At 44.7% G+C, this 16188-nt stretch overlaps 2 protein-coding genes across 3 annotated transcripts in view; one reads left to right on the forward strand and one right to left on the reverse strand.

Moving 5' to 3' along the window:
* LOC114602807 (uncharacterized) overlaps positions 1–10509 on the forward strand; it is a 50981-nt gene extending 40472 nt beyond the window's left edge. Inside the window, exon 13 of the mRNA XM_077931107.1 lies at positions 10229–10509. Within this exon, the coding sequence (XP_077787233.1) occupies positions 10229–10460 (232 nt within the window). The 3' untranslated portion in view covers positions 10461–10509. The remainder of the gene's footprint in view (positions 1–10228) is intronic.
* LOC144328363 (methylenetetrahydrofolate reductase (NADPH)-like) overlaps positions 740–16188 on the reverse strand; it is a 16511-nt gene continuing 1062 nt past the window's right edge. The window contains exons 2-5 of one of the 2 annotated variants that reach the window (XM_077931110.1): positions 13544–13726; positions 11062–11163; positions 3664–3783; positions 740–1591 (exon numbers count right to left, since the gene is read on the reverse strand). In XM_077931110.1, the coding sequence (XP_077787236.1) occupies positions 1394–1591; positions 3664–3783; positions 11062–11163; positions 13544–13726 (603 nt within the window). In that variant the 3' untranslated portion in view covers positions 740–1393. The remainder of the gene's footprint in view (positions 1592–3663; positions 3784–11061; positions 11164–13543; positions 13727–16188) is intronic. The other variant, XM_077931111.1, reaches the window with a different exon arrangement.

The raw sequence follows: 16188 nt of genomic DNA on the forward strand, positions 1-16188 counted from the left end.
GTTTAAAAACTGAAAATAAAACATTTTTTTTAAAAAAAGTTTATAGCCCTTCTTATTTTATTTATATTTCATGAAGTTTATATACCCTAAGCCTCAAAACGGATTATTACAGACTAGCACGAAGTGCTTGGAATTTTTAAAAAACAAACAAAAAGAGATGTGTTTATAAACGGATAGCATCATTTGTGAGTTTGGACCAGCCACCCCAAAAATCAGGCAAAGTCGTGCTGAAGTCACGCTTCCATCTGGCATGTTGGTTCAAAAAGGCACCCAAACATTGACGTCAATCCTCAGGAACTCTTGTATTATCTCAAGATGCCGCTGAACCTGTGCCCCCGAACAGGCCTAAGCCATGCAAAAGTGATTCTTCTGTCCACCATCTTGTTGCAGAATGGTGCCCAGCTTTCCAACAGCTTAAAAAAGTGTGCCCCCACTCCCTCCAGGAACCCCTAATGTAGAGTTTGGCAACAATATCACAAGAAACTATGCCCCCAAATGGGTAGAGTCATGCCGGTGTCATGCTTTGTTCCGCCATCTTGATTCAAAATGGCGCCCGGCGCCCATGTGTTTCTGCCCCACAAGTCCCAATGGACACCAGCCATGGGTGATTTTTTTGGGGGGACCACGTTACCATAACTCCCTGCATTCACTATGCTGTGCCCAGCCACACTGCTACAACGTGAGTCCCTAGTAAGTCCCAAGCTCTTCCTCTCGTTCTTTTTTAAAAGGCAAGTCAACGTAGGCATCAACTACATTTTATTTCATTTCGATTTCACTTCTCTCCTTCCCTTTACAAGCATTTTAAATACTTCCCCCTCCCCCCAAGAGAAAACGAGAAGACGCAGGAAGAAGACCACGATCCTGCGACTATATAATAAAATAAAATAAAAACAAAATAAATAGCCGGCCACACACTGCGGCTCCCCAGAGGAGGGCAGTTGCGTCGCAGGCGGCTGTGCTCATCCTGATTTTCTGCAACTCCCGTTCTGAACTAGAGGCTTGTGAAGCCATCAGTCCCATTGATCAGAGGGTGCGCACTGAAGCAGCAGCTGAAAGCTTTCTTTTTTAGAGTGCAACCCAGAAACATGGGGGTGGGCCAGACAGAGATTTGGGGTTGGGGTGGGGATAAGGATTTCTAGCTGCCATTAGTATAAGGGGAAAAGGGATTGTAATAACCCAAGAAGGGCTCGAAAACATCCTCAGAGTCTTTTGGATCAGAAGGGAGATGTGCCTGTCTTAACCGGCCTCCCGCTTTGAAGGCAATGGGGGGAAATTCAGCCAACGGCGCCCCCTAGAGGAGTGTCTGGGCCACTGTGGTTCCAACCTCGCATCCCTAAGGTTTTTGACTATGCTGCCAGCCAAATCTGGGAGGCTGCGTGCCTTTTCTCAACTTTCAAGGTTCCGCCGGACAGTTCAAGAGCGTGTGCACGTCTTCCAAGACCTGCCAGAGGCAGCTGTCCAGGGGGAAGTCGTTGTCCACCAAGTTGACCAGGTAATAGTTGTCGTGCATGTACTGGAGGATCATGCGAGAGGGGGACTCCTCTTCGTACAGCTTGGCCCACTGCTCAATCCACAGGGCAAAGGCCTCATCCTGTCCGAGGGGGGCAGAGAGAGAGAAGCAGGTCACACTTAAAAACAATTTGAGGTGGGGGTGGGAGTGCAGGAGGAACTATGGGAAACGAATTATTATTATTATTATTTATTGAATTTATAATTTATATACCGCCCTATACCCGGGGGTCTCAGGGTGGTCCACAGAATAAAATCACAAAACACATAATAAAAAACAAAAACATTTTAAAAGGGCCTAGGATGCAAATCGGATCAACCAAAGGCCTGCACTAAAAAGGAACGTTTCTGCTTGGCACCTAAAGGTGGATAATTATAGCAAAGTGGGTAAAAATAGAAACAAACCAAAAAAAGTTGGGGGAAGTCTTTGAGAATTTGAGGTGTATGTAATGAACAAAAATGAAAAATAAATAATTTTTTTTTTTTTAAATGAAGGCACCAGGCGAACTTGCCTGGGGAGAGCATTCCATGGATGGGGAGCCACTGCAGTAAAGGCCCCGTTCTCGTGTTGCGACCCTCCAGACCTCTCAAGGAGGAGGCACACGAAGGAGGGTCTCGGAGGATGATCTCAGGGAATGAGCGTCTGGAAGAGGCTGCATTATGCAGACTCAGACTTATCGGCGCAACTCGCTCAGTGTTGCCTGCTCTGGCCAGCAGTGGCTCTCCAGGGTTTCAGGCTGGGTTCTCCCCCAGTTCTCCCCGGAGATGCCAGAGACTGAACTCGGGGCATTCTGCGTGCAAAGCAGATCCCCTTGCGCTGAGCTACAGGCAGAAGAAGCTGCCTTAGACAGAGCCAGACTATTTGGTCTGTCACGCTCAGCACTGCCTCTACTAACTGGCAGCAGCTCTCCAGTGTTGCATAAACAGGGACATTTGCCAGCTCTACCTGGAGGTGCTGAGAAATGAACCTGAGCCCCTCCTGCATCCAAAGCATATGCTCTACCCCTGAGCTATGGCCCTTAGCATTCAGAAAAGGCACCTGCTTAGCCAATGTGACTAGATGTGACCCTATGAACCTACCCTGACCCTGAGGTCATCTTCTGAGGCTCTCCTTTGTGCGCCTCCTCCTTGAAAGGTCCAGAGGGTGGCAACACGAGAACGGGGCCTTCTCTGCAGTGGCTCCCCGTCTGTGGAATGCTCTCCCCAGGGAGGTTCGCCTGGCGCCTTCATTACACACCTTCCAGTGCCAGGCAAAAATGTTCCTTTTTAACCAGGCCTTTGGCTGATCTGTTTAATATCCTATACTAAGGTTACCAGATTTTTTTCAATGAATCTGGGGACACTTTTCAATTTCAATAGGAATGATACGATTTTGTCAGGGGACTGATTTGTGAATCTAGGGACTGTCCACAGGAAAACGGGGACGTCTGGTAACCTTATCCTATACCCTTTTAAAATGTGGCTCTTTTCTGAGTAGGGTATTATTGGGTTGTTGTTTTTATTCTGATTATATTTGTCTGTGAACCACCCTGAGACCTCCGGGTATAGGGCGGTATATACACTCACTCACTCACTCAATCAATCAATCAATCAATCATCATTATCAGGGGTCAGCAAACTTTTTCAGCAGGGGGCCGGTCTACTGTCCCTGAAACTTTTTTGGGGGGCTGGACTATATTTTTTTAGGGGGAATGAACGAATTTCTATGCCCCACAAATAACCTAGATGCATTTTAAAGAAAAGGACACATTCTACTCATGTAAAAACACACTGATTCCTGGACCATCCATGGGCCGGATTTAGAAGGGAATTGGGCCGGATCTGGCCCCCGAGCCTTAGTTTGCCTATCCACCACCACCATCATCATCGATGGGCCACTGCTCTGATCCAGCGGGTTCTTATGTTCTTATGACTTGATACAGACCTATGAGTTCACTGAACCTGTGCAGGCAAAAGTGGGGGTTCTACCCCCAAGTTGTTATTAGAGGAGCAGAGGTACCCCGGTACCACAAGTTCTAGGGAATAGTAATTGGCACCTTGTACTTCTGTTCACATACATTTTCCATGGAAATTTACCAAAGCCCCAGATCTGTACCAACAGGCTAAGAGTTTCCTGGGTGTTTGGGGCAGGGCAGGGAAGAATAACCCTCTTACCTTCCAGTACATGAAGCTAACCGGGTCTACAACCGTCGCCTGAATGATCTCTCTGCCGGGGAAGATGCCCCACGTTACAGCATTGGGTTGCATTTCATGCGCGTTGGTGATGTTCTCACCCTACCGACGGGAAACAGGAGGTTGTTTAGAAGGAAGAGAGGGAAACAGCTGCACCACGGTTTTGTATACACCTGTTAGCTTGCTGCCAGGCCTGTACAGATCTCTTTTTTTTTTATAATGAATTTTTATTAGTTTTCCATAAATAAAAAAGTAACAATGCAAAAACATAAACATAAACAAACACAAAATCGACTTCCCCGTACCACCCCTTTTCTGCATTCTAGTTCCAAGATTTTTCAGCAACCCTTTCTTAATAAACTTGATTATATTTCATAAATTTAACTTCTATTAGTTATTAATACAACTGTAGTTCTTTATCTCTTATTACTCTGAGCCCCTAATTTTCCAATTTACAGCAGTTTTTAAGATAAACTTTGAATTTGTTCCAATCTTCATCCACCGCCTCTTTCCCCCGGTCTCGAATTCTGCCAGTCATCTCCGCCAGTCCCATATAGTCAATCACCTTCGCCTGCCATTCTTCCAACGTGGGTAGATCTTGCGTCTTCCAATACTTTGCTAGAAGAATTCTTGCTGCTGTAGTGGCGTACATAAAAAATGTCCTATCCTTCTTTGACACCACTTGGCCCACCATGCCCAAGAGAAAGGCTTCTGGTTTTTTAACAAAGGTTCTCTTCAGAACTTTTTTTATTTCATTATAGATCATTTCCCAGAAGGCCTTAATCTTCGGGCAGGTCCACCAAAGGTGATAGAAGGTTCCCTCCGTTTCATTACACTTCCAACACTTATTGTTGGGCAAATGATAGATCTTTGCTAACTTAGCAGGAGTCATGTACCACCTGTAGATCATTTTCATAATGTTTTCTCTTAAGGCATTACATACCGTAAATTTAACACCAGTGGTCCATAACTGCTCCCAGTCAGCAAGCTCAATGTCATGCCCAATATCCTGTGCCCATTTGATCATACTGGATTTCACCATTTCATCTTGAGTATTCCATTTCAACAGCAAGTTGTACATTCTTGACAAGTTTTTAGTATTGGGTTCTAGCAGTTCTGTTTCTAGCTTTGACTTCTCCACTTGGAAGCCTTTCTTTCTGTCCTGTTTGAATACTTCATTTATCTGTCGATAATGTAACCAATCTCTCACCTTTAACTTCAGTTTCACCATCTTGTTCTATAATTTCAGAATATTTAGGCCAATTAGAACCCATATTCAATTTTTTCACCTCTTTTGCTTCCATTGGTGACAACCACCTGGGGGTTCTACTTTCAAACAGATCTTTATACCTTATCCAAACATTAAACAAAGCTTTCCTCACCATATGGTTCTTAAAACCTTTATGCAATTTTACCTTGTCATACCATATATATGCATGCCAACCAAATCTGTTATCAAATCCTTCAAGATCCAAAATGTCTGTATTCTCGAGGAGCAGCCAGTCTTTCAACCAGCAAAACGCTGCTGATTCATAGTAAAGTCTTAAGTCCGGCAGGGCAAAACCCCCTCTATCTTTTGCATCTGTTAATGTCTTAAATTTTATTCTTGGCTTTTTGCCCTGCCAAACAAACTTTGATATGTCTTTCTGCCACCTCTTGAAACAGTCCATCTTGTCTATTATTTGTAATGTCTGAAACAAAAATAACATTCTAGGCAATACATTCATTTTGATAACAGCAATTCTGCCTAACAAGGAAAGTTTCAGCCTTGACCATATGTCTAGATCTTTCTTAACTTCTGTCCAACATTTATCATAATTGTCTTTAAAAAGATTCACATTTTTCGCTGTCAAATTCACCCCCAAGTACTTCACTTTTTTTGCTATCTCCAAACCTGTTTCATTCTGGAATGTCTCTTTTTCTTCATTTGTTAGATTTTTCTCCAAGACTTTAGTTTTTTGTTTGTTCAATTTAAATCCTGCAACTTGACCAAATACCTCAATCAGTTCTAAAACTCTTTTTGTACTAGTGTTTGGCTGCTGCAGAGTCAAAACTAGGTCATCTGCAAATGCCCTTAGTTTATACTCTCTCACTCCGACCTGAATTCCTTTGACCAACTGGTCCTTTCTTATCATATTTAACAAGACCTCCAGGACCAGTATAAAAAGTAGAGGGGAAATAGGGCATCCCTGTCGTGTTCCTTTCTCTATAGCTATCTCTTCCGTTACCACATTATTCACAATTAGCTTTGCCTTCTGCTCAGAATATATTGCACCTATACCATTTTCAAAACCTTGGCCTACCCCCATCCCTTGGAGATTCTTTTTCATAAAACTCCAGCAAATATTGTCAAAAGCTTTCTCCGCGTCCACAAAAATCAAGACCGCTTTTCTATTAATGTTCATTTCCAGCAATTCCACAATGTCTATTATGTTCCTCACATTATCAGACATGTGTCTTCCCGGGAGAAAGCCAGTTTGATCCTTATGAATCTCACCTATCAATACTTTCTTCAGTCTTTTTGCTAAAATGTCTGCAAAAATTTTGTAATCCACATTTAGTAATGATATCGGGCGGTAGTTCTTAACCTGAGTCTTTTCAGTCTCAGTCTTTGGTATAAGTGAGATAAAAGCCTCTTTCCACGTTTCAGGTGCCTTTTTCCCCTCCAGTATTTCGTTGCAGACTTCTTTCAATGGTTGTACTAAACATTCTCTCAAAGCTTTATAATATCTGGCCGTCAGTCCATCTGGTCCTGGAGACTTTCCCAGTTGTGCCTTTTGAATGGCCTCCTCTATTTCTTGTTCTGTTATTTTCTCATTCAAAGTCAGCTTACCCTGTTCTGAAATTTTAGGCAGTCCGTGATTTTTAAGGAATTCATCTATTTCTTGTTCATTCACTGGCCCTTGTGTGTATAATTTCCTAAAAAAGCTTTGGAAACAATTACTTATCTCATTTGGCTTATGGATATTCTTTCCCTCTATCTCCAAACAAGTGACTGTATTCAATTTTTGCCTCTTTTTCAATTGCCATGCAAGGAGCTTCCCACATTTGTCTGCTGACTCAAAAGTCCTTTGTCTCATTTGTTTGATTTTCCATTCTATCTCTTGATTTGTCAATTCCATGTATTGCGTCTGGTAATATTTTATCTCTCTCAAAATTTCTTGAGACTTTGGTTTTGACCTCAGTTTCTTTTCTCCTTCCTTCATTTTTTCTAAAATTCTTTCTTTCCTTTCATTTTGCTTTTTCCTCTTGATTGAATTCTGTTGTATCAGGAAGCCTCTCATCACGGCTTTACTCGCGTCCCAAATTGTCCTTTTTTCAACTTCTGTTCTCAGATTTATCTCAAAGTAATCTTTCAATGTCTTTAGGGCCTTTTTACAAAATTGTTCATCTCTAAATAAGGAGTCATTCATTCTCCATCTAAAGGATCCAGTTGTTGTCATTTTCATTTCCATCTTTACAGCATTATGGTCGGAGCAGGTTTTTGGGCAGATTTCTACTTTCTTAATCTTTGTAGCCATCACACTAGATACCCAGATTTGGTCAATTCTTGTCCATGTCATTTTAGATTCCGAGAAAAAAGTTCCCTCTCTCTCGAGAGGGTTCCTTGTTCTCCAGATGTCAATCAAGTCCATATTTTCCGTCATCTCGAAGAAAGTCTTTGGTAGTCTTCCTTCTTTAGATATTGTCTGTCTTTGTGCCTTATCCATGTTTGTAGAAACCACTCCGTTCATGTCCCCCATCATTATTATTTTGCAGTCGAGATAGTCTAGTAAAGTCTCATGCAACTTCTTAAAAAATTCTGCCTTCCCATCATTTGGCGCATATATTCCAATTATCAAATATTTTTCCCCTTGGATCTGTACTTCAATTGCCAGATATCTTCCTTCTTCATCCTTAAATTTCATTTTTGGGTCCAATTTTTCTTTTGCATAAATCACTACTCCTCTCTTTTTTACTTTATCAGAAGATATAAATTCTTGTCCTAATCTTTTGTTCACCAACAATTTCCTGTGTGCTCTGGTTATATGAGTTTCCTGTAGACATATCAGATCCAGTTGTTCCCTTTTCAAGATGTGAAAAACTTGTCGTTTTTTCTGGGATGGTTCAAACCGTTGCAATTCCAGCTAAGAAGTTGCAGAGACATTTTGTTTGTTAGATGTTTGACCCTCCGACTGCTCCAAGCTTTTCTTCCTCTTCAGTTGGCGGTTGTGGTAGTCCAAATGATAGATTTGCGATGTCCGTTAGCCCTCGTCCTTCTGGTGTTAATCCATGTCCTTCTTTTGCCGGGTCCACCGTCCCTTTCTGTAGGTCCTCTAGGTTTCTCTCCAAAAAGTGCTCTTTTTCCTGTACTGTTCTTATTCTTACTTTCTTCCCTTTGTAGTTGAAGGACAACCCCTGTGGAAATTCCCACCTGAAGGGTATAAAGTTCTTCCTCAGCAAATTGGCAAGGTCTCTGTAAAAAGTCCTCACTTCCAAGATGTATTTAGGGATGTCCTTAAAGATTTGAACTTGAATGTTTCCAATCACCAAAGCTTTTTGATAATGGAGGTTCAGTATCTTGTCTCTTTCCTCTTTGGTTCTGAAGGTGATCAGACAATCCCTTGACTTCTTGCTTTGCTTTCTACCAAGTCTGAAAGCAGTTGTTATCTCTACTTCGTCTTCCTCCAGATCTCCTTGCCAATTTTCCAGAATTGCCTCTGTGAGAAATTCCGTCAGATTGTCCTCTTCGTTCTCTGGAACCTGTCTTAATTTCAGATTCCGTTCTTTCCGTTGTAATTCCAGTAAGGAGAGGGCCGCTTCATGCTCATTCACCTTTTTCTCAATCGGCACAAGTCTTTCCTGTGTCTCCCCTGCAACAGATTTCGCACTCTCTGCAATTTTCCTCGTTTCTGAAGATTCCTGAATCAGTCTATTTATAGATTCTGTATTTGTCGCCACTGATGTGGTGTTCAAGTCCAATCTTGCTGTGAGTTCTGTCAATTTCTTTGAATTTTCTGTGGATTGCTTTGTTAAGGCCTCTAGGGATTGATTTATTTTAAGCAGTGCCTGTGTCATAGATTCCATTGATGCTGCTGTCGCACTGTCCGGTGGAGGCACTGTGTTGCCAGAGACTGAACCTCTTTTCTTTTGTGTTAGTTTAGCTTTAGATCTAGTTCTTATCTCCTCTGCCGTGCCACTCATATCCCAAGGCCGTTCTCACAGGAAAAACTTGCAATGGAAAATCCCACTGTTAGTCAGTTACTTTGCAGTTTTTCCCTCTTGGCCCTCAAGAGGGAGCAATTAAAAGTTTCCAAGTTGGAGACAACAAAGAAACAGAAAGCCGGATGTAAGAAATCTCAAGTCCGCCATTAAAGTTGTAAAACTTTTTCTCCAGTTTAAATTAGATAGTCCAATATCAGTAACAGAGTCCCATTCAAATCTTAAAAGTCTTAAAACTTTTTGACCATTTAATGTATAGTCTATATCCAATTCAAAATTATTTTAAAGAACAGTTTTCCCGGTGTTAAGTCCTGGCAGATCGTCCCCGGGGATCAGGGTAGTGAAAAACTTTGTTTCCCTTTAGATTAAAAGTATCTTCACAAGACTGTCTTTTTTTCCCTCTTCTCCTGCCAATCGGGAGGGAAGAGATACTTTTGACAGCTCAGGGTTGACAGTTCGCAACTAAGTTTCTTATAACTGCAGCGAGATCTTTCGTTGCTTTAAATTTCTGCAGTCCGGGGGGGGGCAGACTTCCTTATTTTATGCCCTCCCGTTTTCAGCCAAATTTTCCAATTTTAAAGGTTCCTAATTTTTTCCCTTCTTACTCACGGGAATCCAGTCCGTATTTTCTTTTCAGGAAGGAATCGGCGCTCTCCGCTGATGGCGACGCGGCTTCACTCCGCAGGCTGGGTTGCGACTCTCAGCACCGCGCTCACTCCCGATGCCGCTCCGGAGCCTTTAAAAAGGCTCTTTCACAGTACCGGGGGGCGCAAAGGTGCCCACCGAGTCTCCTTGTTCTCAGGCTTCAGCGCCTGGGATTTTAGGGGTCCCCCGCTCGCCGTAGCGGGTAAGACCCGAACTTGCGGAGCAGTCCTTCTCCGGAGCCCGGAGGTAGGACCGCCATTAAGCGCTGGCACCGACCGGAAGTCCAGGCCTGTACAGATCTCAGGACACGGGTGGCCCTGTGGTCTAAACCATTGAGCCTCTTGGGCTTGCCGATCAGAAGGTCAGCGGTTCGAATCCCCACCACGGGGTGAGCTCCCGTTGCTTGGACCCAGCTCCTGCCAACCTAGCAGTTCGAAAGCACCCTAGTGCAAGTAGATAAAGAGGTACTGCTGCGGTGGGAAGGTAAACGGCGTTTCTGTGCGCTCTGGTTTCCGTCACAGTGTCCCGTTGCGCCAATAGCGGTTTAGTCCTGCAGGCCACATGACCCGGAAATCTGTCTGCGGACAAATACCGGCTCCCTCAGCCTGAAAGCGAGATGAGCTCCGCAACCCCATAGTCGCCTTCGACTGGACTTAACCATCCACGGGTCCTTTACCTTTTTTCTTTTTCTTTTTTACAGATCTCAGGCCCAACTGAACAGGCATGGGTCCAGTATACCTGAAGGAGCATCTCCACCTCCATTGTTCTGCCTGGACACTGAGGTCCAGCGCCAAGGGCCTTCTGGCGGTTCCCTTGCAATGAGAAGCCAAGTTACAGGGAACCAGGCAGAGGGCCTTCTCGGTAGTGGCGCCTGCCCTGTGGAACGCCCTCCCGCCAGATGTCAAAGAGAAAAAAAACTACCAAACTTTTAGAAGACATCTGAAGGCAGCCCTGTTTAGGGAAGCTTTTAATGTTTAATAGGTTATTGTAGTGTTCTGTTGGAAGCTGCCCGGAGTGGCTGGGGAAACCCAGCCAGATGGGTGGCGTATAAATAATAAATTTATTATTATTAATTATTTATTATTATTATTATTATTATTATTATTATTATTCCTCCCTGCATCCAGAAAACTCCTCCAGGGAACGATATGCTCAGCTGATCAGATTCTCTGGCTAAACAGGAGGCATTGAAACTGGGCCACAAGGAGGAGCCATGAAGCCAATGCCAATTGTCCTAGCAGAGGCTGAACAGTTCTCAAAATATTCTCCAGAGATCACAAGCAGAGGGTTTGCTCCCCACATCCGCTCTCAGTCCAAGCATCCCAAGTTTCCACGGAAACGTCTTCACTGCCAGCCTACTGGAAGGACCAGTGTCGGATTAAACCCTGTGGAGGCTCCTAGGCAGTTAGAATCTCCCAATTTTCTTTCAAGATCAAATCAATATCATTTTGATCCGTTGTTGAGGGGCCCCTAGGCTCGTAGGCCAGTGCCCAGTCTGTCTGTTTGGTAATCTGGCACTGAGGAAGGACGCACCTTGACATTGACAATGTGGTAATTCACTCGCTGGCCGTAGTTCTTCAACACTGTTTGGAGGGCTCTGACGTTCTCGCTGGAGGTGAAGAACTCCAGGTAAGCCTGGAAGGAGTCGAGAGAGGAGATCTTGACACCAAAGAATCCCAGCAATGGCACAATTTAAATGTTTAAATTAACTTGGGGGGGGGGGGGAGCAGAGGTTTTTCTATTAGGAATTGTAGGTGCCGATATTCCCAGGGAGCAGAAAATACTTTTTATGTATGCGACGACAGCCACCCGGTTCTTACTGGCCCAGAGATGGAAAGAAGACAAAGTCCCTAATAGGGAACCCAGAACAATGGTGCGCAAGGCCTTATATAGACATTTTAAATTCCCTGCCCTGTCACTCAAGACTACATACATCATACCTACATCACAGAAAAGGCGGTCTACAACAGAAATTTGAATGCTGTTGTTTTTCCTGTTTGCCAGCTTATCTGATAATGCCTTATCTGATTGCCTTTCCTGGTAGTCTGGCCATTCCTTTGAGATGGTGATTACCCAATTCCTGAGACAATGGGAAGGCTCCCTCACCCCCTCCCTCCTTGCAGAGAAAACATTTGGTCAGTTTGGGAGTCAAAATGGTTTCAGGTCGGTCTTCCTGTGCTGATCTATGTATGTGCTTGGTTGGTACATTTATGAACATTTCTTATATATATAAGACCTTAAATTTTACTATTACAATAGTACTGCTTGGCTGTCCCTTTATTGGTCTGTGATTGTGTTAAATCAATTTTGCTCTACTTCAGTGTTTCTGCTACCATGTGGAGCAGAGCAGCTTAGAAACAGCAACGCCAGTTGCCTCTCTGAAGAAAAAGACCCTCCTCCCCACCCCACCCCCCAGTTCACATTGGGATTAGCTTTGGGGCACTGAGCAAAAGTCTCACTTGACCTTAATCTTATTTGGATTAAGAGAGAAGGGAGACGGTACCAAAAAATAATAATAAATTGAAGAGGTTGATCCAAAACCTGGATATTGTGGTCAGAGTTTTAAAAAGGGGGGGAAAGGGGTGTGTGGCGAAGATCAAGAGGCTGCTTTCAAAAGCAAGACAAATAATACAAGTGCTCTGGGGGCTCACTGGGAGGGGAGCAATTTCGCAGGGGAGGTCCCCGTTTAATGGGGGCCGGTGACACAGCGCCCCATGGGCTCATAATGAGAGCTTTTGAAATCTGCAGCCCTGCATCCTTTTGTCTCGCAAGTGGCAGATCTGCTAGCCCCCTGCTAGCATTGCTTAATGACCCCACCGCTTGCTTTGTAGCCAGCTGGCGCTGAGGGTCACAGCTCCCCCCACTATATACTCGCTCATTCTAAGGGGCTTGTCACACACACACCCCGCCCTGTCCCCACACTTCAATATTTCTGAGGCAGGGAATCTTTCTTTCCCTCTACTGCTTCTGACACCTGCCGGCACTGAGCGGCCAGCCTTCTTTGATTTAGCCGGCCTTGGCTACGCCCTGCCACTTGAGAATTGCTTGGGCCAAGTTACAGCTACAGATCAACTTTTCAAGCTAAAGGACGAGGGGACGAGCCACAGCCCAGTGGCAGAACACCTGCCTGGCATGCAGAAGGCCTCGGGGACCAGGTTGAACCCTCCGCATTTCCAGGTCTGCCTGGGAGAGAGTCTGGTCTGAAACGTCAGAGAGCTGCTACCAGTCCGTATGGATGAGACCGAGCTGGACAGAGCAATGGCTTGACTAAGCAGAACACAGTTTCCTATGTTCCTGTGTCTAAAGAGAAGGGTTGAAAGGACCTGTTGATGGCATTTTACCATTGCACTGTGGAGAGTGTATTATGGTCTGTGTGTGTGGTTTGGGAGCTGCACGGTCAGGCGAAAAACAATGCTGTCCAGGGTTGTAAAGACTGCGGGGAGAATAACTGGGTGCACTCTTCCCACCTTGGATCAATTCTATTCTTCCAGGTGCCATAAGAAAGCGGCAGAGATAGCGCAGGATAGTGCGCTACCCGGAAATGATCTCTTTTAGCTTCTGCCTTCTGGAAGAAGGTACAGGGTTATAAAGACTAGGACTAGCTGCCTGAACACTTCCAAGTTTTCGGTGTTTGAGAACCAAGGTGTTTGAGAACCAAGGTACCACTGTATATGACTTCATGTTAAAAGACAACTAACTTCCTGTGTTCCTATCCCTACTGAGCGATGTATAGCATTTTCTGAAACCGGACCCTGAACAGCAGCCTATAAACATGTCAAACAAATCTATCTTCCTAATTTGCCATAGCACACGACTTGGAATCGCAGAACTGTGGAGTGGAAGGGACCCCAGAGGTCATCCAGCCTGACCCCTGGAAGTGCCTAAAGCTTTGCCACGAAAGGCAGTGTGGTTCTTCCTTTCACACAAAAATTGATCTTATGCAAGAGGACAGAACTGCTTGGACTGAGAGATGGAAGGGAAGCAGAGAAGAGCATAATGTCCCCAGCCATGTTACCTTTTGGAAGACGTAGCCTCCGTCGGGACCCCAGCCCACAATCGGGTCGGTGGAGGGCTTGCCGTTGATGTTCGGCTGGGAATTGATGGTCAGGATCCCTCTCCTGTTCACCTTGGCCAGCTCTTCTTTCATAAGGTTGGTCTCGGGCGCCAGAGGTTCATCGTTCCAAGGCAGGCAGGTCACCTATGGGGGGGGGGGGGAGAGAGAAAAAAACTATCAATATTTTGGAAAGGGGAGAGGGCAGGTTGGGTGTGCACACAAATGCACAGCTTTCTCCCATGTTTCCAAATCCCCTTAAATTTTAAAATTCCTTCCCCCTGTTATACCTCAAGCAGACACACACATGTGTTAACCACAACAATAATTTATTTGTACAGTGATACCTCAGGTTAAGTACTTAATTTGTTCTGGAGGTCCGTTCTTAACCTGAAACTGTTCTTAACCTGAGGTACCACTTTAGCTAATGGGGACTCCCACTGCCTCCGTGCGATTTCTGTTCTCCTCCTGAAGCAAAGTTCTTAACCTGAGGTACTATTTCTGGGTTAGCGGAGTCTGTAACCTGAAGCGTCCGTAACCTGAAGCGTCTGTAACCCGAGGTACCACTGTACTCTGCCCATCTGACTGTGTTGCCCCAGCCACTCTGAGCAGCTTCCAACATATATTAAAAGCATTATTATTATTTATTGAATTTATATACCGCCCTATACCCAGGGGTCTCAGGGCGATTCACAGAAAAAAATCAAGATATAAAACCACAAAATTAAAAATAAAAACAACCACCCAATAGTCCTCCCCTCCAAAAAACAAAAACCCCACACCTTTTAAAAGGGCATAGGATGTAAATCAAATCAACCAAAGGCCTGGTTTAAAAGGAACTTTTTTGCCTGGCACCTAAAGGTGTGTAATGAAGGCGCCAGGCGAACTTCCCTGGGGAGAGCATTCCATAGACGGGGAGCCACTGCAGAGAAGGCCCTGTTCTCGTGTTGCCACCCTCTGGACCTCTCGAGGAGGAGGCACACAAAAGAGGACAAAATAAAACATTAAAAAGCTTCTCCATACGGGGCTGCCTTCAGGTGTCTAGTTACTCATCTCCTTGACATTTTCAAAGTTCCTTCAAGCACCTTTTACTGTGGGGCTGCAGTTCAGCAGTAGAGAAGGGCCTGCTCAGCATCCATAAGGGCCCTGGGTTCAATTCCTGGCATCTCCAGGTAGGGCTGGGACTAGGAGAGCCATTGCTGCCAGTCAGTGTAGGCAATACTGAGCTAGATGGGACCAAAGTTCAGACTTGGTATAAAGCAGTTGGTTCCTACAAATCACAGCCGAGGAGCAGAAAGCAATGCCTGAAACAAGACCATCCAAGTGTCCCTATTTTCCAGGGGCATTTATGGATCTACAGAAGCCGCCCTGGTTTCTGATTTGATTCCAGAATGTCCCCCTTTTAGAGAGTCCCTATTTTCATCAGAAGAAGGCTGATTACTGAAGAACTGATGCTTCTGAATTATGGTGCTGGAGGAGACTCTTGAGAGTCCCATGGACTGCAAGAAGATCAAACACATCCATTCTGAAGGAAATCAGCCCTGAGTACTCACTGGAAGAACAGATCGTGAAGCTGAGACTCCAATACTTTGGCCACCTCATGAGAAGAGAAGACTTCCTGGAAAAGACCCTGATGTTGGGAAAGATGGAGGGCACAAGGAGAAGGGGATGACAGAGGACAAGATGGTTGGGACAGTGTTCTCAAAGCTACCAGAATGAGTTTGACCAAACTGCAGGAGGCAGTGGAGGACAGGAGTGCTTGGCGTGCTCTGGTCCATGGGGTCACGAAGAGTCAGACACGACTAAACAACAAAATTTTCATCAGAGAAATGTTGGAGGGTATGGAGTTATGCGACCCTCTCCCCCAAGCCAAGGAGATAAGTAACTACGCGACCTTTGGAAGACATCCGAAGGCAGCCCTGTAGAGGGAAGTTTTTAAAATATTTTATCAGTTCAAGTTTAAAACTGATGGAATACGCGCAGCTTGCAGACCTAACGTATAGAATAAGAGAACAAGAAAAACACACATTTAAAGAAGATTGGAAAATGTTTATTGAATATATGGGGGCGGTGGTATTGTGTACACTTGAAAACGTTGACAGCATTAAAATAAATTCAACAGTGTAAATAAGTTTTGAGGGATGTAATACAGTGGTACCTCAGGTTACAGACGCTTCAGGTTACATACACTTCAGGTTACAGACTCCGCTAACCCAGAAATAGTACCTCGGGTTAAGAACTTTGCTTCAGGATGAGAACAGAAATTGTGCAGCAGTGGCGCGGCAGCAGCAGGAGGCCCCATTAGCTAAATTGGTGCTTCAGGTTGAGAACAGTTTCAGGTTAAGAACGGACATCCAGAACGAATTAAGTACTTAACCCGAGGTACCACTGTTAAAGCCATGGTTTTCCCAGTAGTGATGTATGGAAGTGAGAGCTGGACCATAAAGAAGGCTGATCGCCGAAGAATTGATGCTTTTGAATTATGGTGCTGGAGAAGACTCTTGAGAGTCCCATGGACTGCAAGAAGATCAAACGCATCCATTCTGAAGGAAATCAGCCCTGAGTACTCACTGGAAGGACAGATCGTGAAGCTGAGGCTCCAGTACTTT

The sequence above is a fragment of the Podarcis muralis genome, chromosome 7 (assembly GCF_964188315.1).
Source record: "Podarcis muralis chromosome 7, rPodMur119.hap1.1, whole genome shotgun sequence".
Classification (NCBI taxonomy): Eukaryota; Metazoa; Chordata; class Lepidosauria; order Squamata; family Lacertidae; genus Podarcis; species Podarcis muralis.